We start from the raw sequence: 22,902 nt of genomic DNA on the forward strand, positions 1-22,902 counted from the left end.
TTTTTGTAACCCTTTATTTTCTTCAAAATGTTTCCTTCACAAAATACGGAGAAATTTTATTTTCCTATTAAAGCATGTCTTTTTATTTAGCGTTCCTATTTTACTCAACAACTTCATTAATTTCATTTTAACCAACAGCTTTATTTTATATTTGAAAACAACAACAATTTTTTTCTACTATTCAAAGAATTGAAGCCCACTAACAACTTTATCATTAATAAACTTTTAATTAATTTGACTTCCATTCCTAGTTGTTTTTCATCATATATGATTAATAGTAATTCAAAAAATCTAAATTAATTAAAAACTTTATCATTTTTTAAATATATTTTATTATTAATTCTTTATTATTTTATAAAATAAGGATAATTTAAGTATCCAAACTATAATATGATATTTTCCTATACTTTTTTTTATAGAAATTTTCATCCTAACCAAATACATACTAAAAAATCAATTCTCTTTTCATTCACTTCAATTTTCTTTTCATTTTTCATTTCTTTTCCTTTCTTGCGGAGTCTAAAGCAGAACAACAATTGATTAATTTTGAAAAATAGGACCAAAAAGAGTTGTTACTAAAACACTATTAATTTTTCTCCAAATCCTTTTTTTTTTTTTTTTACTTTGCTCTTTTAAACAAACGCAAATTAAATTCCCTCTTCTTCTTTTTTTCTTTTCCTTTTTTCCGTCAATTCAAACAAGTTTTTATTTTATTGTTATTATTAATTATTTTTTGGTAGGACCTTTTGAACCTACCCTGAGCTACAAATCAAGAGTATTGCTACCAGCTCCACAACGATAGCACTGTTAAACAAGGAATCATAACGGAGACGTTAGGACATATTAGAACCAGTTCATTACCGTGCCACCATCACATGACCTAATTGTTAGTAAGACATAAATTGAGCGTACAATCACAATAGACTTGCTCTTTCACGTGCATAGACATTGGAATCAGATTCTAGATTCTTAATTTATGGCTTAATTTTCATTTTTTTTTTTTTTTACCAAACTATTTTCTTATATTTATCATAGTAAACTAAAGTCAAATTTCCCTAGCATTCATTATTTAGTTGAAAGAATATCAATTTGTCCACTTCCCAATATAAAATAAGTTATAGGTCATCATGCTACAGATATAATTCGATCCTCTCCCATAGCAAAATCTCAATTTGTACAAAAACTATGAAAAACATCAATTTTCATTTGAGTAAATAATATAATTAGAAAGATCCTTAATAAAATTATATATATATATATAATTAATTAGAAAGAAGGAAGAAAGTTCACATTATAATGAAGCAGTACAGAAATAAAATTCAATTGAAGCCCTATCCATGCAAACGGTCATTTATAAAGTCCTCCATAGGCATGTAATAACCACCATTCCAACCACAAAGGAGAACTACCTGTCCTGCAAGACAGAAGTTTTGCCATACAAAATTAGCTAAGCTTGAAAATCGACCGAGCAGTATTAAAAGATTGGCAAAGATGTGCGCGTCAAGTTGAAAGCGTTTTTGAAGTGTCCTACAGACAACAAAAGTTCGGGAAATTCAGAAATTGCACCTGTCGACATTGGACATCAAATCCACAGCATCATCACTTTTTGTCGTCCTCATTTTTTTCCTTATCCTCCTCGTTCTTCTCCTGTTGGGACTATGGAAAAATTATATATCAATGTGCAATGAAATAAAAGTAGTTCACCAAGAAATGTTCATTTAAGCTTTTCGTGTAAATAATAATAGCTCTCAAATTTGTTTTAGACAAATTCCCAAGATGCCCACACAAGCCAATTGATTGATATCCCTCTTTTAACTCCATTTCTTATGGAATCCAACAAACTTGCTCTAACTATCATTGATTTAGATTGCAAGTGAAGCAGTGTCACTGAAAAAAATAAAAATGTTGAGAGAGTGCAAACAGAAACTGAGGAACCTAAATCAACCCAATTCAGAGCCACTCGTTAATTGTAAAATCTAGAATCTCAGTTGCACTCATCCACGTATCTAGAAGAATGGCTAAATGAATAGCTATAAATGAATCCCAAAAACACCCGAGTTTGAGAAAGCCATGTTGCCTGCCTGTGCGGGTTTTGGAGTCATGCTTTTGGACTTCAGACACAAAGTAAAACCCAAGTGCTCTTCATTGTAACCTACTTTAAGACTTTGACTGGCGGCTCTAATTTTCTCAGGACATAAATGCTCCTTACTATATTCTATAAATATCCAAAACCAATAATGGAATGGAGAGATTTTTTCCTTCTTTCTTCTTTGGTCCAAAGGTGAAAATGGACTACACTCTGAAGTATTTCCTCCACCACACCCCCCCAACACACACACACACACACACACACACAAAATGGTGAATCTTAATTTGGCATATGACTAAGACAAATATACTTGAAGAAATAAGAAGTCCACATAATATACATAATAATCCCAGGTGAAGACGGAATGGCCAAAAGTGATTTATGTAGCTGTCAACAAGTAGTTCAGATAATGCTGAAGTAGCAAGATGAAGCTGCTATATTTAACAAAATCTCCAAGGTTGGTTTTTCAACTTAAACCACAGACTGACAGACTCAAGGGTAAAAGTAAGGAAAGCACTTAATTTGTTCAGAAATAAGCGTAATCCAATTTTAATACTACTTCCGAAGAGTATTTTATTCATTCATTCACATATATTGCTTTCCGACATTACTCATTCTCAACTCTCACTTGTTACGCTCGTCACATAAAAAGTGCATATTCACTAACTTGCAAAACAATCATAACGGAAAATAAATTATCAGTATGTCATTTAATTCGAAAAGCAAAACCTATATAAGAACTCACCTCAGACTGACTCTGCATAGATGCGAGTAAATCTTTGACTGAAGGATCATTCGGATCAACCCCTGGAAGCTGTGAAAGCAACAACAAATGCATCATGAAATGAACACTCATAACACATTTTTTTTCTAGGAAGTTCCTTTTGTGTGTGTGGTGGGGGGCTATCATATATAAAGTTGAAAGAGGAGGTATAGTTTACATACCGAAGCAAGGATAGATGAAACAAAAGACTGGTCTGCCAACAGCTTGCTCATATCTGTCTGGCTTCCTTCATCTTTTGTACCTTCTTGCACAGACAACTGAAGAGCTGCATGTGCCACAAGAAGGGAAAAATATCAGCACAATCCAACAAGGATATCAGTAATGTTTAATTACTAATGCAGAAAATACTACATAGGTTAAGTCCTTTAAATTTAAGGCTATAAGTAGTAAGTTTCAGCGTCTGAAATTCACCTTGGTGGAGGCCATCCGGGAATGGGGGAAAAATCAGGTTTTTCACAGGCTATTTTTTTTAGCAGAGTTAGTTAAGGTCGCAGATGATTAGTTTCAGTGCCCTGATGAGGGAAAAAGTAACAATGTGCCCCACAAGTTACCGAACAAATACACGGAAGTCCTTAATCACACATTTGAATAATGTTTGCAATCTCAAAACAAGCCAAACACCATCCAACTGTCAGAGACAGTTCAAAACTGTATAGACAATGACCTCACTGTCTGTCATGAAAGACTAAAAAATGATGTAAAAAAGTATAGGAGGAAGGGGGGATTTTTGATAGAAAATATTAGTTCAAACAAATAATAGCAAAGATTGTGTTTGTAGTAATTGGTTGGACTGGCACCGGATATTTGGAAAATAAGGCAATTACGTAAAGAAAACTTAAATCGAAAACATAACCAGATAATAAATCATAGCCATCTATCATTTGACAACCTCTCACATGCTTGCCCAGATTATATGTCTGAAATTATGGAAATGTACAAGAAAATAAATATTACTTTTGAAGGCCGCAGCACTAAAGTATAGATATGCATCAAGATGTGAAAAGAGATAAGTGTTCAAGTAGAAATGCTTGAAAGTTGAGCCCCATTTTTTTTTTGGTAAGTGAAAGTTAAGCCATATTGAAACACCAATAGTGATATAAACTTCATGCACCAGTGCAGGAAGGACATTAATGAACCACTCAACAGACACGAGACTAGTAGGAAGAAGAGCAGTGTATATAAACTCTGATTGAATCGGATTTGACATAGAGGCTTGACAGGATGTACAGCCGTATACATAAATGAAATAAGGCTTAACCAAAAATAAGAACTCACCAAGTGCTAAATCTTGATCATCTGCAGCTGCCTCCGACATATCTGTGTCTCTCGTAGTAACGCTAGCAGCAGCAGCAGGGTCATCCATAGACATGGCAAGGGCCTGCTGTAGCAGAGCATTCTCATCATCCTGTAAGCAATTCAAGGTGAAATGAAGTAAATACTAATTGTACTAACAAACGATAATTAAAACCACAAGCAAGGACATAGATCAACCACCCCACAACATATAAGAGAAGGAAATGAAAGGTGTGAACAATTTTAAACGAAATCTTGTGCCAAACAGAACAACCAGTTTTTGGATGGGTAAAAAAGGAAGAAACAAACCAAGCAATGCAACAAAAAAATAAACGCCTGAATTTACCCAACCAAAAACAAAAAAACACGTCTGAGCTTAGCAATGTTCACATTTTTGGTGCAAGAGACATATTGAAGTAAAATCATATGTGGCTTTGAAATATTTGTACAAGGATTTGAATCTGTAGTTATGATTGCAAGTAGGATGCGTCAACCAGAAAAACCCAAGCCCAAACTGAATACTGGTTTGGCTTGGGCAGTTTCTCTTTACCATGGCTGGGGCTGGGCATTGGAGAAACTCAACCAGACCTTCAAATTTGGTTGCGCCTGGAAGAAGGTCTTAGTCAACCCAACTTGGGCAGAACCAACTCCCACCCACCACTCACACACACACGCAAACAACAACAACACTTACCGAAAAGTAAACAACAACACACGAATACAATTATAGTTGTTTAAAAATTCAAGTTGTATCAATTTTCTTATCCATATAATGCTTTGTATAAAAGTAAGAGACAAAGAGGACAATCAAAATTATCGTGGGATGAAGTTATTAGAAATTATTTTAAATAGTACAGGTGAGATGACTTGTAATAGAAAAGAATTGAAAAAGAGAATGGATGTGGCTGACATCATTTTATGGGATTAAGACAAGGATGATGATGATTCTAAAAATGATGGAGGATCAGCAATGTGCTTTCTGTTTTTTTTTTTGATAAGTAAGCAATGTGCTTTCTGTATTATCGTTTGAGCTAGTGATTCCAATTTTTTCTCTAAAATTTCCTGATACGTGGAAAAAATTGTTCGGAGTTGATTGTTCTACTTCTGTTGATTTATTTTGGGGCGGAGGGAGGGCGGGGGGGGAATCTAATCTCATAAATTTGCAGTCAGGCTGATCTCTGTTTAGGGTTAATTGGGCTGAAGGTTGAGTTTAATTGGGCTTGGACGTATGCTGTAATGCTCATTTAAGCCTGGGCTTACCCCCAACCAACCCAAGCCAGACAAGTTACACTCCAACGCCAACCATCCATCAGTCACCTCTCCTTGTGTTTACACAAGCCCGAGAGTACAAGGATTTGAATCTTTTCTCTAACCTTCAATCCAGACACTACAGATAACTGATCTCAATTGGTTTTTTCCAGTTTTGTTAGCCTCCTAAACTTCATTTTTAGTTCACTCTCTTCAGTCTATCCCATTATTAGCTAAACCATATCAACCTCTCTAGCAGCTAGGAAGCACAGACACACCTAAAGGTCAAAGAATCCTTGTCAGACATGCCAAAAGACATGTCTGGAAATTTTTTTTTTTATTGTCAAGACACGCTGCGGACACACGGACATGCCAGACACACATATCGTATTGTTAGGGTGTTTTAGTTTTAAAAAGAAAGATGAGTTAAAAGTGTAAATATGCTTTCTTTAAATATTTTAAATAATATAGCAGTCATAACATAAAATATTTAAAAATTTTGGTTTAAAAAACAATTACTATTGGTGTTGTGGAGTGGATTCAATTGTGCATTTCCTTAAATGATAAACTACTTATTCTTATAGCTTGTTAAATATTATGACTTGTGAAATTTTCATTGTTAGGTGGATGAAAAATAATATTAATCTTAACATATATGATCATATATATTTATTAGTCGCCATGTCCGTGTCTTAATCGTTTACGATCTTCCATGTCGCCGTATCCGTGTCCATATCCGTGCTTCTTAGTCTAGCAATCTATGATAGAAAGTTCCTTGACAAACATAATAAATAATAGCTCCAATAAGGATTAAAAATTGAATGTTTAGATCTGTAAAGCATATGAATTGCTAGCACCGTCATCCGCATCAATAATAGCATGCCACTTCAGAAGCTCAGCTTGTTGTGCCGTCTACCTGGGGTAACTATCAATATGAGCTAAAAGCAACCATAATATAGAGGTCCATCCTATTTATCAAAATATATATACATACACATATTTATATATACATAAGAGAGAGAAAGAGAGTTCTATCCAAAGATCTACCCATCTTAAAATGAAGTATGCCTGTCCAAGAAAAAGCTAAAAGGACCGGACCAAACTATACCCGGATATCATTTTCTACAATATACAGCTATACGCTAATATTCATATGCTAAAACCAATTACGACAAGCTAAGGGGTTCTGAAGTCTGAGTGACGCACGATAGTATGAAAAATTACGGATCTATATCTTAGTATTCAGTTTACAATTGAATAAGCATGAGATGACAAAGTTTTAGGAATGCCTTTCTTCTAAAAACTTATATTGGTTGTGGGTCACAATAAAGGAAGAAATTGTAAGAGCACATTGTCAATGAAACTTCCACTTTTCCTAGTTATATCAACTCGTAGCATCTCCTATGTAGCTTGTACAAACATGAGCCTGAGTATGGAGTGAATTAAATGGGATGATTGGTAGTTTAATGATAAAGAAAATGCAAATTCAAGACTTCTAAATATGTAAGCAATTGAGATGTGCTACATGAGTGTTTATGTTACATGGACTTAAACGAATGTACCGGTATTGGTATTTATCTAAGCATCAGAATTATCTCATTACCAAAAACCAAGGACAAGGATACATGGACAAATAATTCAGATTCTTAAACATTATTCGTTATAGAGTAAAACAATTTCTAGGAAACATAGAGCATTCATGGCATTTCACTCAGTTTGAAGAAACCATGTAAAAGGGGAATAATGAGATATTTTTTATATATAACTATATAGCCAGCCACGTTAGTCATGTAACCATCCAAACATGATGGATGTATATCATATGGCATTAAGACAAGTACTTTTGACATTTAGAAGAGTGCATATAACATAGATGGATATTTACTATTATAGCATGGCACTTTTAGAAAGGGACAATAAAAGAGTTAAAAGCAAATAGGACACCAACCATTAGATCATTTGTTTTATTTTCAGCCTCAGAAACTGCAGTACTGACATTTTCAGTCATTGCTGCATCCTGTGAAGTTGATTGCTGTCCCTCTTCTTTTTCCTGTTTTGTAGCTTCCTCTGCAGCCTTCTTAGCAGCTGCTTCTTGCCTTGCCCTCTCCTCTTCCATTGAAACTCGGAGAGCGAGAGCCAGTTCAGGATCCAGGTTAGGATCCACACCAAATTCAAAACCAGATAGACCACCAGCTGCAGCTGCTGCAGCCGCTGCTGCAAAACCACTTCCACCTTCCCCATCACCGGTAAAGATAGGAGTACTAACATGGAAAAGAGGAAATAAATAACTCAGACCTCTAAAGTAAATTTGAAAGAACATGAGCAAACAAAGATGAAGAATGACCAGAACCTTATAAGCACGTCAGAAAGAGCACTTGGACCAGAAGGAACATGAACAATGTGACTGCTGTCGTTGTTGTTTACAGCAGTAAGAAGTGACTCAAGCTTTTCAGGTTTCCCATCCTCTTCTTCCCCAAAATCTACAATATCAAGAGCTACGCTGTTCTTTTTCAACTTTCTTCCAATCATCTCCAGTACTTTCTTGTCGTACTTAACAGGACTGAAAGAAAAGAATGTGAAATGATAAGGATAAAAGAATAAAGGAGTATTGCAAAAAAAATCTAAATAAGGAGCGAGTATGCATAACCACCTTCCGGCAAATACAATAATCCTTTGTTGCTGCTTTTTGTTCTGACGATGCTTGAGAGCCAATTGAGCTACCTGGATACCTGCTGCCAAATTCATCTCACCACCTATGTCTAAACCTGAAATAAGAAAAAGAAACCTCGCACATCATACAGTGACCTACAAATTCAGCCAGTGAAAAAAATTATAATAATTTGACAGACAAATTAGTGACATAAGAGAAAACAAATAAGTCTGGTCACTGATGCATGTTGTTGCCAAGTTCCAATATTTCAAGGAGAGCAGCATCATCAAGGGCAGAACTACTTTAGGTCCCCAGTGGGGGAATATTTCCCACTCAAATAAATTCTTTTTAAAAATTTTTTTTCTTAGCCAAGTAAGATACAACCCTATCCAAAGGGTTGAAGTACAAATATACATCAAACCCAAATAGGCTTGAAAGGATTGGTAATTTTCTTTTCTTTTTAATTCTCCATACATATATTTCAATTATTATAAAGTTTCTTTCAAAAAAAATTTCCCCGTCAAAAGAGATATGATATTCAATTATTCACACAGCATTTACTTTTCAATGATGAGATCACGTAATTAGCCCTAAAAATGCAACGTAGAAGTACTTGCTTGGACAATTGTATAGTGTGAAAGTGCTTTTCTAGGTACAATTGTATCATTTCATTTTAAGAATACACACACATACATATTATAAGTGGAGTGGTACAATAATTTTGTCTAGGGAATTTTTATTTTCAATCAAAACTCCTCAATTCTTAAGTTTAAAGAATTATTTAAGTCCAAAATCGACACCAACTAGACCAAACTAAGCTTCATGCAATTTGCATTCAGATATCTAACAATCACATCCTCAGTCAACTGAACATCTTATCAACTCAGTATTCCAATGGTTGTCAACACACATCTACTCTATAAATCAGACTAGACAAAACATTCCCACAAAAGGTGAACATGCCATCATTAACCAAACCCATATATGCAATTTTCATAACTCCAAAAGCACATAATTTGTTTTTGCACAACTCTTCAATTTTCCGAATTCAATTAATATACGCACTCCCCGATGTTCTAGTAACTAAATATAAACAATTTAAAGAATAAAGGCAAGTACAGAAGCTAACCGTGCATGCAAGCTAAGATCTTGCCAAGATCGCTGGTAGGAGTGACCAACACGCGAACCCCTTTGCCCGCCATTGTCAAAACTCCGACCGTATTCTCCGGATTAGACTGTAACAAATCATTCAAAGCATTTCAAACAACCCGCATCAGATTATCCAAACCCTAAATACAATTAACTAAAATACAACAGGAAAAAGTTTTCGCAACACATTGATACAAATATATATATATATATATATATATATATATATATTATAGTGAGTGTGTGGATGCAAAAAATTGGGTACCTGGGTTTTGGCTCCGCAGATTAGGTTAACAGCGTCAGATTGAGCTTGAAACCTAGTGGGCGAGTAATCGCCGTTTCGCATCCATTCGGAGTTGTCGATACAGATCATTGTCGCCTGAAAAAGACAAAGAAGAGGATCGATCAGAAACCCTAGTTCGTGAGATAGGCAAAATTTGTGAAAGAGAGAGAGCGAGCTAAGGGGTAAAGATGACCTCGAGCACCATAGTGGCAGATTGGCAAGGTCCAGAGAATTGAGTTGCAGAAAGGGGCTTTCTCCTGTCTAACAAGTTTACAACGAATTTGTGTTTACTTACGCTTGCTATGTGTGTATATATTATACATATATGTATATATGTGTGTGTGTATATATATTGCGCCTTTTTTCTTTTTTCTTTTTTCTTTTTTCTTGCTACTCTTGGAACAGTTAAATCCTCTCTTGTTTTGGAGTGGAGATACATTAAATAATATTCCTTGGATATATATAATATAACTCTGTTTTACACGATAAAATAAAATTCAGACAACATTAGAGTTGTTTGTTCCATTTATGTTTTCCTTATTTGATGATTTTTGTGAAATTTTATTTATTGTATATATAAAAATATATGTATATATTTTATTGGGTCCGTCCCTCATTAAAATTTATGAAAATTCACATAAGAAAACTTTGATAAACATTTAATTAAATCAAATATGATTTATTATTTATAAGAATTTCCTTACATAATTGTTGCCTTAATCCATATTCATAGGTTGAATTTTTAGTTTTTAGTTTATAGTTTAGTGATTGAGTTGACATTTTTTACTATTGGATTATGATTTCCCGGTTTGAATTGGTTGATTTTAATATAAGACGTTGATTATTATGCATTCATGAAGAAATGAGAGATTTTAGACATAGATATTTCAAACTTCATGTAGGTTTTTTTTTTTTTTCGCATATTAGAAATATCATAAAGACCTTTTATATATTAAGGTAGTGTATTTTTTATTTATTTATTTGCAGAATTGATGTGTTTAATCATATAGTGGCATTTAATTTTGCTTTCTTAATTAATTGGCTTAGGAGATTAGAGATTGGGGATAGATTCTATTTGTTACAAGTGTTCAAAAATAAGTAGTTCCTTTCACAATGTCCTTCTAGCAGGTGTGGAGGAGCATTATGGCTGCAACACCTCTTTTAATTTATGCAGCAGACCTAATTGATTAAAACTCTTGCTCATGAAAGTAACACCTAGTCAAAACATTCACAGAAGAAGTCTTGATATGGCACCCAAAAGTCGAACGCATCTTATTAAAGAAATCGTGATATAGCGTCTAGAGTTGAATGCATCTGACTAAAATTTATATGAGTCTAGTATGAGTCGAGTCGAGTTCAGGTTGACGTTTTTGCAAGTATAACTTGTTTCTCGAGTCTCAACTTTGTTATATATATATATATATATATATATATATATATATATATATAATAGGGGTAACAATATTTGACACGACATGCTAAAACGACTAAAACACGACACAAGATAAAGTGGGTTTAAGTTTGGCTTAATCATGTTCGTGCCGTAATCGTGTCGACCCGAATTGACAGAGTAATTAAACTTGGTATATTCGTATTTGAACTGCCAACCGTTTATAACCCGCGTATAAAAAATAACCCACTTAGTTAAACGTGTCGTACTCGTGTCAAAAATGACTCAACGTATATTGTCGTGTCATTTCATATCGTGTCAAGTCTTGATATATTTAGTAAACGTGTTACACGTGTCATATCGTGTTATCCATCTAATAATCATATCGTGTTCGTATCAAGATTTTTTAACACGAATAATAATCATGTCGTGTTTGTGTCGACCCATATAACAGAATACCCATGCTTTTACACGGCACAAAGACCATTCGCCACGTAATCAGACGAAGAAAGATGAGTAAAACAAGGAAAAGTTAAAAAGTAAAACACACGTCTTGAGATAAATTTGGTATGAATTTATTGTATAATCCTTGGGGTGAAAAAAATCAATAATACAATACAAAATACATGAATTGTGAAGAAAAATTATTCTGAAATAGAAATATACAAATTTTATTTTTCATGCCTCTTATTGAGGTAACAAAAATCATATGATTAAAGCTCCAATTATGGCTTCTTCACAGGAAAACCATCCTCCACCCATGCAGCATAACCCCCATCCATATTGAACACATGCTTGAAACCCTGCAATGTCATAAGAACAATGAGTCGTTTACTCACTCAACACATATAAGAAGCTCCAAAGGAATATGGTTTTACAATTTCTTTCGATATATTTACAAGATGGTAAAAAAAAATAATAATAAAATAAAATAAAAAATTAAAATTGATGGGGAAAATATCAAAATAGATACAAATAGATTTCTCGTATTATTTTGAATGTAAGGCGGCAATGGAAAAGAAAGATAAACTTACAGCATGAACAAGTTCAGAAGATGCATTAACGGACCTCAATCCAATTTGACAACCCTTCACGCGTAGAAAGAAAAGGAAAAAAACCACCAATTAGATACAACATAAATGTGTACGTCTTTTTTATATTCTTCTTTATTTACACGTATGAATAAATATATTACCACAACTATATGAGCAAATTTGCCCCAAGTTGATAGAACCTGCTTCACAAATTCAGGATTTTTCACCATACCTGAAATTCAAAATTCCAACAGAAAATTTGATGAGTCATTATTTAATCAAAATCTGAGAAATTTGTTTAAAAACCAAAAACAGAAAAGAAAATGGCTGTATTATACAAATTGATTCTAAAATCACCTTCGGTGGTATTGAACCTGTAAGGGATATTTGTAATGTTCTTTACATCTACATGGCTGTTCTTGAACTCTTCGTTAGTCCTATCAATCCAATCATTTTTCAAAATTAGAAAAACCTTAAATTAAAAATCCCAAAAATAATATAAAAAAAAATAAAATGCATGAATTGTAGGAGAGACCAATCTTTCACCTGACATCAAGATAACCATATATTGCATGGAGAAAATTTTTAGCTTTGTAAGTTTCAATAGTGACCACTTCTTTTCCTGAACTGTAAGACATAAACAAAGAAGAACAGGAACAATAAGAAGCCCACGAGGAATTGCAAAGGCACCCATATTCCGATATTGTTGCATATATAAATAAATGGTTTTTAACATGGTAACAGAGCTTGTGCTAATCTACAAAATGATCATGCAAGTTTTATAAATACTTTTTTCCGATAACGTGTCATCTTTTAATCTACGTGTCAGCTTTTAAATGCATTTTATCAACTCATTATATCTTGTCACAAAAGTAAAAGTGCATTTCTTTCAATGGGTCTTATTAATACGTGTTAGTTTTAATCAGTCAGTGATATCATGTCGTTACTATTCCAAAAAAACTAAAATATTTTTCCCACTTACGGCCTCTTTGCAGGGAACCCATTCTCCACCCATGCAGCATAACCCCCAGCCATATCGAACACATGCTTGAAACCCTGCAGTTTCATAAGAACAATGACTCATTTAATCACTCAGCTCATAAATGAAGCTCCAAAGGAAAATATTTTTCCAATTTCGTACTAATAAAATAGTCTACCATTGTAACAAAATTAGAAATGGATCAATTTGTACTTTATCCAAACACAAACCTTCCAAAAAATCTTAGTATGTAAAATTCACTTTACCTTGATCAGAGTTTTAAAAAGAATAAAACAAAATCAACCAATATATATATATCTTTGTTTTAGAAGTTACTTTTAGGGATAGCAAAATACCCCGCCCCGCCTCGTTTAGAACGGTTATGGGGCTGGTTAAATGGTTTTGGGGAGGGTATCGGGATTAGGATTGAAAACCCGCATGGTTATGGGACAGGGATGGGGAAAGGTCACCCCGCCCCACCCCGCCCGATTTATAGTAATAAATTACAATTTTGTGTTTATACTTTATTTTATATTTAATAATAGGAGGTATATATTAAACAAATTCTAATTGATTTTATTTCAATCACTAAATATCCTTTTGTATTATTCTTATTTTAGAACTTTTATGTATTATTTTATTGTTCTTACAATAATATTAAATCTAAAATTTCAATTGAGAAGTTAAATTTTATTTCCATTAGCATGATAAAAAAGAATTATTACCATTACAAAAGTACTCTACAAAACCCGTCCCCGCCCCGCCTCACCTCAACCCTACCCGTTTAAAAAACGGTTTTGGGGTGGGGATGGGGAAGGCATTCCCTGCCCCAACCCGCCCCGTTGCCATCCCTAGTTACTTTACAGTGAACTGCAATTTTCTTTTAATTTTGGTAAAGCAAAATTTTCATATTACTGATAAACTTATAAGATGGTATTCAAAAAAAAAATTGATGAAAAAAAAAATCTAAATAGAAATGTAAAAGCACAAATAGATTTCTTATTCTATTTGAATATAAGAGGTAAAGAGAAAAGGACAAACTTACAGCATTAACAAGATCGGTAGTTGCATTAAGAGACCTCACTCCAATTTCACAACCCTTCATGCATAAAAAGAATAGGAAAAATCACCAATTAAATACAAGATAAATGTGTATACCTTTTAAATATTTTTCTTTATTTATAAATATTTTACCACGACGAAATGAGCATATTTGTCGTAAGCTGATAAAACCTGCTTCACAAAGTCCGGATTTTTCACAAAACCTGTAACTCAAAATTCCAATAGAAAATTTGATCAATCATTATTTAATCAATGTATGATAAATATATATAAACAAAAGTAGAATAGAAAATGGCTATATTATATGAGTTGATTCTAAAATCACCTTCAGGGGTATTTAACAAGTAAGGGATATTTAGAATGTTCTTCACATCTACATGGCCGTTCTTCAACTCATCTTCAGTCCTATCAATTCAATCAATTTCCATCATTAGAAAAACCTTCAATTAAAAAACCCAAAAATTATAATTAAATTTTTTTCAAAAATACATGAATTATAAGAGAGACGAATCTTTCACCTGATATCAAGATAACCATATCCAGAATGGAGAAGAGCTTTAGCTCTGTAAATATCAATAGTGACCACTTCTGTTCCTGAGCTACAAGACACAAATAGAAGAACAAGAACAAGAACAATAAGAAACCTATAAGGAATCACAGAAGCATCCATATTTCAATATTGTTTTATATATAACTGTATATCTGTATATGTATCTTTGTTGACAGCGCACTATTTAGATGAATTGGTGGGTAGGATCTGAGTTTTTATTGAATGAAAAATTCAACTGTGTAATTTGGTGAAAGGACAAAAGAAAAAAAATTATTTTGAACCTAGAACATCTGATCTATTTTAATTGAATGAAAAATTCAACAGTTTGATTATGGTATGATTCTCTGTTCATCAATAGACCCATGGGTTGAAGATTGTACAAATTATGACTTTAGAGTTACATAGGGATCAAACTTAAGAATATGGTCAACAGGCAATGTCACAGTTTTTTATTTACTTATTTGGTGGAATATGGTAAATTTGTATATACCTATCACCTTCTAGTAATGTTTCCTCTACATATACTGAGGATTTAGAGATTCGTTAAATTGTGAGTGTGTGTATAATAAAAATGAATTTCAATCGTGAAAAGTTATCACAATATCTAGTTGGGACAGTATTGAATAACCCATGTAGTTTTCAGCTGAGGTTGAGTAAGAAATCATTTGATTCATTCATTTATGTACCAATCTACCAAACAATACTAGTCTTATAAATAAATTTTTTTGCAATTTACGTGTCAACTTTTAAATGCATTTTATCAATCAATTATATCTTGTCACATAAGTGAATTTGAATTTACTTCAGTAGGTCCTATTACTACATGTCTACTTTTAATCGGTCAATGATATCATGTCATTGATATCCGAGAAAGATATTCAAGAAACATTGAAGTATTTTTCCCACTTACATCTTCATCACAGGGTACCCATTCTTCACCCATGCAGCAAAGCCCCCATCCATATTGAACAAATGCTTGAAACCCTGCAATTTCACAAGAACAATGACTCATTTACTCATCCAACACATTAATGAAGCTCCAAAGGAATATGGTGTTACAATTTCATACTAATAAAATAGCCTACCATTGGAACAAAATTAGAAATGGATCAAGTAGTACTATGTCCAAAGACAAACCTTCCAACAAATCTTAGCAAGTAAAATTTACTTTACAATTTATATATATATATATATAAATTAAAATTAAAATTAAAAAAAGAGCTACTTTACAGTGAACTGCAATTTTCTTTTAATTTTGGTCAAGCATATTTTCATATTACTGATAGACTTACAATATGGTATTCAAATAAAAAAAAAAATTGATGATAAAAAAAATCTAAATAGAAATGTAAAAGAACAATTAGTTTTCTTATTCTATTTGAATATAAGAGGTAAGGAGAAAAATGGATAAACTTACAGCTTTAAAAAGATCAGTACTTGCATTCATAGACCTGGATCCAGTTTGACAACCCTTCACGCATAAAAAGAAAAGGAAAAAACCACCAATCAAATACAAGATAAATGTGTATGCCTTTCAATTTTTTCTTTATATATTTCTGAGTATATATATGTACAAATATATTACCACAACGAGATGAGCATATTTGCCGCAAGCTGATAAAACCTGCTTCACAAAGTTAGGATTTTTCACCATACCTGAAATTCAAAATTCCAATAGAAAATTTATTCAATCATTATTTAATTAAACTCTGAGAAATATATTTAAAAACCAAAAACATAGAAGAAAATGGCTATATTATATTTGTTGATTCTAAAATCACCTTCTGAGGTATTGAACATGTAAGGGATATTTATAATGTTCTTTACATCTACATGGCCCTTCTTGAACTCTTCTTCAGTCCTATCAATTCAATCATTTTGCAAAATCAGAAAAAAACTTAAATTTTAAAATCCTAAAAATTATAAAAATAAACAAAAATATATGAATTGTAAGAGAGACCAATCTTTCACCTGACATCAAGATAACCATATATTGCTTGGAGAAAATTTTTAGCTTTGTAAGTATCAATAGTGACAACTTCTTTTCCTGCGCTGTAAGACACAACAGAAGAAGAAGAACGGAAACAATAAGAAGCCCATGATGAATCGCAAAAGCACCTATATTCCAATATTGTTGTATATATAAAGTTACGCATATATCTTATACGTATCTTTATTGGCAGTGCTCCATTTACATGAATTAGTGGGTATATATATATATATAAGCGGAGGATCTGAGCTTTCATTGAATGAAAAATTCAATTATGGAATTTGGTGAAAGGACAAAGAAAATAATTCTTTTTTATCTAGAACATTTGATCTATTTTAATTGAATGGAAACTTTTGATCATTGTTAAGAGGATTTAGATATTAAAATTGCAACTTGTCTAACAGTTTAAGTTTTTCGAGTAGATGGTTGTTAACATGATATCAGAGCAGGTAAGGTCCTGATTCAAACCTTGATAAATAAAATTAAAAACACGTGTTGAACTAAAAGGCCACACGTGATGGGGTGTGTTAGAGAATTTATATATTAAAGGTTGTTAACAATCATAATATGACTTTTTATTCATCAATAGACCCATGGGTTGAAGATTGTACAATGTCATGGTTATATGAGCATGTGTATAATAAAATGAATTTTATTCGTGAAAAGATATAACAATATCTAGTTGGGATGGGGTTGAAGAACCCATGTGGGGGGTCAGTTGAAGTCGAAGAAGACCATCTGATTCATACATTTTTGTGCTAATCTAGAAAATGATATAAGTCTTATAAATACCTTTTTTTCCCCGATAACTTTGATAAGCACTGCCTTTCATCTTTTAATCTACGTGTTAGCTTTCAAATGCATTTTTTTCAATCAATTAAATATTGTCACAAAAATAAAAATGCATTTACTTGTGCGTCCTATCACAACGTGTCAACTTTTAATCAGTCAGTGATACCATGTCATTGATATTCCAAAAGTATTAAAGTGTTTTTTCCACTTACGGTCTCTTCATAGGGAACCCATTCTCCACCCATGCAGCATAACCCCCAGCCATATCAAACACATGCTTGAAACCCTGCAGTTTCATAAGAACAATGATTCATTTTACTCACTCACCACATAAATGAAGTTTCAAAGGAATATGGTTTTACAATTTCATACTAATAAAATAGTCTACCAGTGTAACAAAATTAGAATTGGATCAATTTGTGCTATATCCAAACACAAATCTTCCAAAAAATCTTAGCGAGTAAAATTTACTTTGCATTAATCAGAGTTAAGAAAGAATAAAACAAAACCAACCAATATTAGCACATAAATGCATATTGTTTTCAAAGTTACTTTACAGTGAAATGCAATTTTCTTTTAATTTTGGCCAAGCAAAATTTTCGTATTGCTGATAGACTTACAAGATGGTATTCAAATAAAAAAATTGATGGAAAATACATATATATATATATATATATAAATGGAAATGTAAAAGCACAAAAAAAATTCTTATTCTATTTTAAAGTAAGAGGTACAGAGAAAAGAAGGATAAACTTACAGCATTAACAAGATCGGTAGTTGCATTAGGAGACCTCAATCCAACTTCACAACCCTTCACGCATAAAAAGAACAGGAAAAAATCACCAATCAAATAGAAGATAAATGCGTATACATTTTTTTTTCTATTTTTTCTTTATTTATTCGTGAGTATATATATGTATAAATATATTACCACGACGAAATGAGCATTTTTGCCATAAGCTAATGAAACTTGCTTCACAAAGTCAGGATTTTTCACAAAACCTGAAAGTCAAAATTCCAATAGAAAATTTGATCAATTGTTATTTACTCAAAATCTGAGAAATATATATAAAAACTAAAAATAGAAAAGAAAATGGCTATATTATATGAGTTGATTCTAAAATCACCTTCAGGGGTATACAACAAGTAAGGGATATTTAGAATGTTCTTTACATCTACATGGCCGTTTTTGAACACGTCTTCAATCCTATCAATTCAATCATTTCCAAAATCAGAAAAACCTTAAATAAAAAAATCCAAAAATTATATATAAAAAAAAAAAGTTAAAAAATACATGAATTATAAGAGAGACCAATCTTTCACCTGATGTCAAGATAACCATATCCAGAATGGAGAAGAGCTTTAGCTTTGTAAATATCAATAGTGACCACTTCTGTTCCTGAGCTATAAGACACAAATAGAAGGAGAACAAGAACGATAAGAAACCTACGAGGAATCACAAAAGCACCAATATTCCAATATTGTTGTATATATAAATGTATGTGTATATCTTACATGTATCTTTGTTGGCAGTGCTCCATTTAGATGAATTGGTGGGTATACATATAAGTGGAGGATATCAAATTTCATTAAATGAAAAAGTTAATCGTGGAATTTGGTTAAAGGACAAAGAAAATAAAAATTTTCACCAAAAACATTTGATTTATTTTAATTGAATGAAAAATTCAACTGTTTGATCATCGTTTGATTTTCTATTCATCAATAGACCCATGGGTTGAAGATTGTGCAAATTTAAACTTTGGAGTTATGGAGGGATCAAACTTAAGAATATGGTCATTAGACAATGACATAGTTCTTTTTTATATACCTAATTGGTAGAATATGGAAAATTTGTATATACCTTGTCTCCTCCTCTATATATATTGAGGATTTGGAGACTAGTCAATAGTGAACATGTGTATATTAAAATGAATTTTAGTCGTGAAAAGTTATCCAAATTTTTAGTTGGGATAGAATTGAAGAACCCATGTGGGGTTAATTTGAGGTCGAGGAACAGACCATCCGATTCATCTATTTATGTGCAAATCTACAAAATGATACAAGTCTTATAAATACTTTTTTTCAATAAATTTCATAAACACTACATGTCAGTTTTTACTTAGTCGGTAATACTATGTTATCGACATTTTAGGAATATTAAAGTATTTTCTACTTACGGCTTCTTCACAGGGAACCCTTTCTCCACCCATGCAGCATAACCCCCATCCATATTGAACACATGCTTGAAACCCTGCAGTTTCATAATAACAATGACTCATTTACACACACAACACATAAATGAAGCTCCAAAGGAATATGGTTATGCAATTTCATACTAATAAAATAGTCTACCATTGGAATAAAATTAGAAATGGATCAATTAGTGATATATCCAAAGATATACCTTCCAACAGATCTCAGCAAGTAAAATTTAGGGTTAAGTGCACAAAACACCCCTCTAATATCGATATAGTGCAGAAAACCCGTGTGGTAATAAACCCCACAAGTTCTAAAAGTGTGTAAATAAGGTCAACTGTCACTTGTCTAGTTATCCATTAAAAAGACTAATACGCCTTTATATAAATATAATAAAATAATATCAAACTACAATGCTAATGTAAAATGACTAATATGCCCTTAGTTCACTCAATCACCATGCAGTAGGCAGGTATTTAGCATCCCCAACCGATCAATTTCAGAGTTTTCTGGCTAACCTTTATAGTATCTCATTAAAACAAGTCCAACCGTATTCATCTGGATTTTCTAGAGATTGTTTTCCTTTTCACATTTCCAAGTTCTTACTATTGTTAAAATATTTAAGGCTTGCTCTTTCTGACTCCAGCATAAACACCTTGAAGAGGTACCTGTCAATTTGCAACAACTTGAAATGCTTCTAGTGAAAGTACACTCCCCTAACAAGAAAATAAATACCTTTTTAAAGATTTGTGCAGAGAACGTAAGATTTATTGATTTATTTTGAGCACCCCACATACACTTCATGTTAATTTCTTCACAATTTCGAATGTCTTGAATAATGCTTATAGAAAGAAGGTTGCAGTTATCCCTAAAGATGGTGAAATGGGTCATTTTCTCAAAGTCCTGAAAATGATACTATACCATCAACTGCAATGATAACTTCACATAAAACCTCATGCCCTAATTCATTACATCTACACATCCAAATGAATGCAAAAAAAAATGGAGCTATCAAATATCCATGGGACATCCAAAATACCCAAATTAAAGCCCGTGTATTAATTTAAATAACTTTCTAATTATCTAAATTGCACTTCAACATTCCGGGGAGGGAAAAAAAATCAGTAACATCACCACCCATGTATGCTTAGCAACAAATTACAATGAATTGTCAAATCCCATGAACACAATTCCCTTTCAAATTGATAGTGTTGAAATTCCCAAGCAAAAACACAAAAGATTTTCCTTTTTATCTTTTAAAAAGGGGAGAAAAAAAATTTGTGGGCGGCATAGACTTGATACTAAGAAATTCAGAAAATTGAATTTTTATGAATGAATATTACAAAAACTAAAAGGGAAAAAATAGAAAGAAATAATTACCCATTAAAAAATAATAAGAGAATTACCTTCGGTTGTAGAACAAGAAGTAGAAATCCTTGAAAGAAACAGAAAGTATTGGTTTTGTAGGGAATGAAGAGATGGTTTTTGTCTCTGAAGTGGTTTGGTATACGAGGGCAAATGTTGAGAAAGCCATGGCCGAGGAGACAGCAGTGTTCGGTGTTGTGGGAGAGTGTGGGGAGGGGTTCACTGTTGTGGGAGGATGGAAAGTAGGGAGGGGGAGAGAGAGAGAGAGAGAGCGAGAGCGAGCGAGCGCGCGCGCGAGTGCGAGTGTGAGTGTGTTAAGAGGGGGAGGGGTTAAATATTATAAAAATACATTAAAAAAATAATAATAAAAGGGTATTTTTGAAATATCAAAAGGAAAAAATGTAATAATATATATTTTTTATGTCACATGTCACCCAAAAACAAACATTTGTTCCATTTAAAAAAAATTAGAATCTCACACAGTGCATTTTAAAAAGTAAGCCCATACAATATAATAGAGGAGTGTTTTGTGCACTTAATTTTACATTAGTAGTTAAAAGTAAAATAAATGAAATTTTTTATTTCTTTTAAAAAATTGTTACTTTACATAAACTGCAATTTTCTTTTAATTTTGGTTAAGTAAAATTTTCATATACTGATAGACTTGCAAGATACATCATTCAAATTAAAATTTTGATGAAAAAAATCAGAATAGAAATGTAAAAGAACAAATATATTTCTTATTCTATTTGAATGTAAGAGGTGAATAGAAAGGAAGGATAAACTTACAGCATTAACAAGATCCGTAGTTGCATTAATGGACCTCGCTCCAGTTTGACAACCCTTCATGCATAAAAAATAAAGGAAAAAAACCACCACTTAAATACAAGATCAAATGTGTATGCCTTTTTTTCTCTTTTATTTATTTATTTGTGTGTGTGGGTGTGTGTATATATATATATATATGTATAAATATATTACCACAACAAGACGAGCATATTTGCCACAAGCTGTTAAAACTTGCTTCACAAAATCTGGATTTTTCACCCTACCTGAAACTCAAAATTCCAACAATTTTATCAAAATCTTAGAAATATGTATACAAAAAATGGCTATATTATATGAGTTGATTCTAAAACCACCTTCGGAAGTGTTGAACATGTAAGGGATGTTCAGAATTTTCTTTACATCTACATGACCATTCTTGTACTCTTCTTCAGTCCTACAAATTCAATCATTTTTCAAAAATCAGAAAAACCTTGAATTAAAAAACCCAAATATTATAAATAAATATATATAATACATGAAATGTAAGAAAAACCAATCTTTTCACCTGACATCAATATAAGTGTATCCTAAATGGAGAAGAGCTTTAGCTTTGTAAACATCAATAGTGACCACTTCTGTTGCTGAGTTATAAGGCACAAACAGAAGAACAAGAACAGGAACAATGAGGAGGCCACGAGGAATCACAAAAGCACCCATATTTCGATAATGTTGTGTGTGTATATGTGTATGAATCTCTTTGTTGGCAGTGCTTCATTTAGATGGAATGGTGGGTGTATATATATAGGTGGAGGATTTGAATTTTCAGAGGCCACATATGACTTTGTGTTTGGCTTGCAGGAAAAAAAAAAAAAACTAGTTGTTGAAGATGGAGAAGTATGCAGTGTGTTCTGACCGTTAGTGGTGCTGTTATGTACGGTGTTATTTGACGAAAGTGTATTATAGTTAAGTCTAATGAAGGTTCTATTTTATTAATTTATTTGGTAGAATATGATAATAATTTATATATACACTTTAATTTCAGTATAAAAAATATAAAATTCCCAATTAATTTTGTAATTGACTTAATGTAACAATGATCTATCTTAGATAGAGAGCATAGTAGCATTACCCATTTCATTAATATTTCCTCCAAAGTGAAATGAATATTTTTTCGTGAAGATTATAAAAATAATATATATATATATATATATATATAGAGAGAGAAAGAGAGAGAGAGAGAGAGAGAGTTAATATGTATCACAATATGCATATACTTATAC

General features: G+C 32.4%; 2 protein-coding genes across 4 annotated transcripts; both read right to left on the minus strand.

Moving 5' to 3' along the window:
• Window positions 1-1,184: 1,184 nt before the first annotated feature.
• Window positions 1,185-9,818, minus strand: LOC132266578 (26S proteasome non-ATPase regulatory subunit 4 homolog). 2 transcript variants are annotated; one of them, XM_059767489.1, is made up of 11 exons: window positions 9,690-9,818; window positions 9,479-9,592; window positions 9,194-9,299; window positions 8,065-8,179; window positions 7,765-7,974; window positions 7,363-7,675; window positions 4,149-4,278; window positions 3,035-3,138; window positions 2,835-2,903; window positions 1,567-1,647; window positions 1,185-1,414 (listed from the first exon to the last, which is right to left on the minus strand). In XM_059767489.1, exons 1-10 carry the CDS (start codon window positions 9,699-9,701, stop codon window positions 1,600-1,602), a joined length of 1,221 nt encoding a protein of 406 aa, XP_059623472.1. In that variant the 5' UTR covers window positions 9,702-9,818; the 3' UTR covers window positions 1,185-1,414; window positions 1,567-1,599. The 2 variants fall into 2 exon arrangements, with proteins under 2 accessions (XP_059623472.1, XP_059623471.1); XM_059767488.1 differs by having other exon boundaries at window positions 1,567-1,656.
• Window positions 9,819-11,439: 1,621 nt separating this feature from the next.
• LOC132266579 (uncharacterized) lies at window positions 11,440-22,481 on the minus strand. Of its 2 annotated transcripts, XM_059767490.1 has the most exons (25): window positions 22,188-22,481; window positions 21,997-22,076; window positions 21,836-21,906; window positions 21,644-21,697; window positions 19,471-19,544; window positions 18,617-18,697; window positions 18,421-18,500; window positions 18,225-18,295; window positions 18,051-18,104; window positions 17,506-17,579; window positions 16,483-16,563; window positions 16,293-16,372; window positions 16,097-16,167; window positions 15,929-15,982; window positions 15,422-15,495; window positions 14,480-14,560; window positions 14,287-14,366; window positions 14,094-14,164; window positions 13,945-13,998; window positions 12,903-12,976; window positions 12,467-12,547; window positions 12,278-12,357; window positions 12,082-12,152; window positions 11,921-11,974; window positions 11,440-11,689 (listed from the first exon to the last, which is right to left on the minus strand). In XM_059767490.1, the coding sequence occupies exons 1-25, from the start codon at window positions 22,337-22,339 to the stop codon at window positions 11,612-11,614; spliced, it is 1,875 nt and encodes a 624-aa protein (XP_059623473.1). In that variant the 5' UTR covers window positions 22,340-22,481; the 3' UTR covers window positions 11,440-11,611. The 2 variants fall into 2 exon arrangements, with proteins under 2 accessions (XP_059623473.1, XP_059623474.1); XM_059767491.1 differs by lacking the exons at window positions 19,471-19,544; window positions 21,644-21,697; window positions 21,836-21,906; window positions 21,997-22,076; window positions 22,188-22,481 and adding an exon at window positions 20,896-21,126.
• Window positions 22,482-22,902: the final 421 nt, after the last annotated feature.

The sequence above is a fragment of the Cornus florida genome, unplaced genomic scaffold (assembly GCF_030987335.1).
Source record: "Cornus florida cultivar Cherokee Brave unplaced genomic scaffold, ASM3098733v1 CherokeeBrave_3.0.0_Hap2_Chr07, whole genome shotgun sequence".
NCBI lineage: Eukaryota > Viridiplantae > Streptophyta > Magnoliopsida > Cornales > Cornaceae > Cornus > Cornus florida.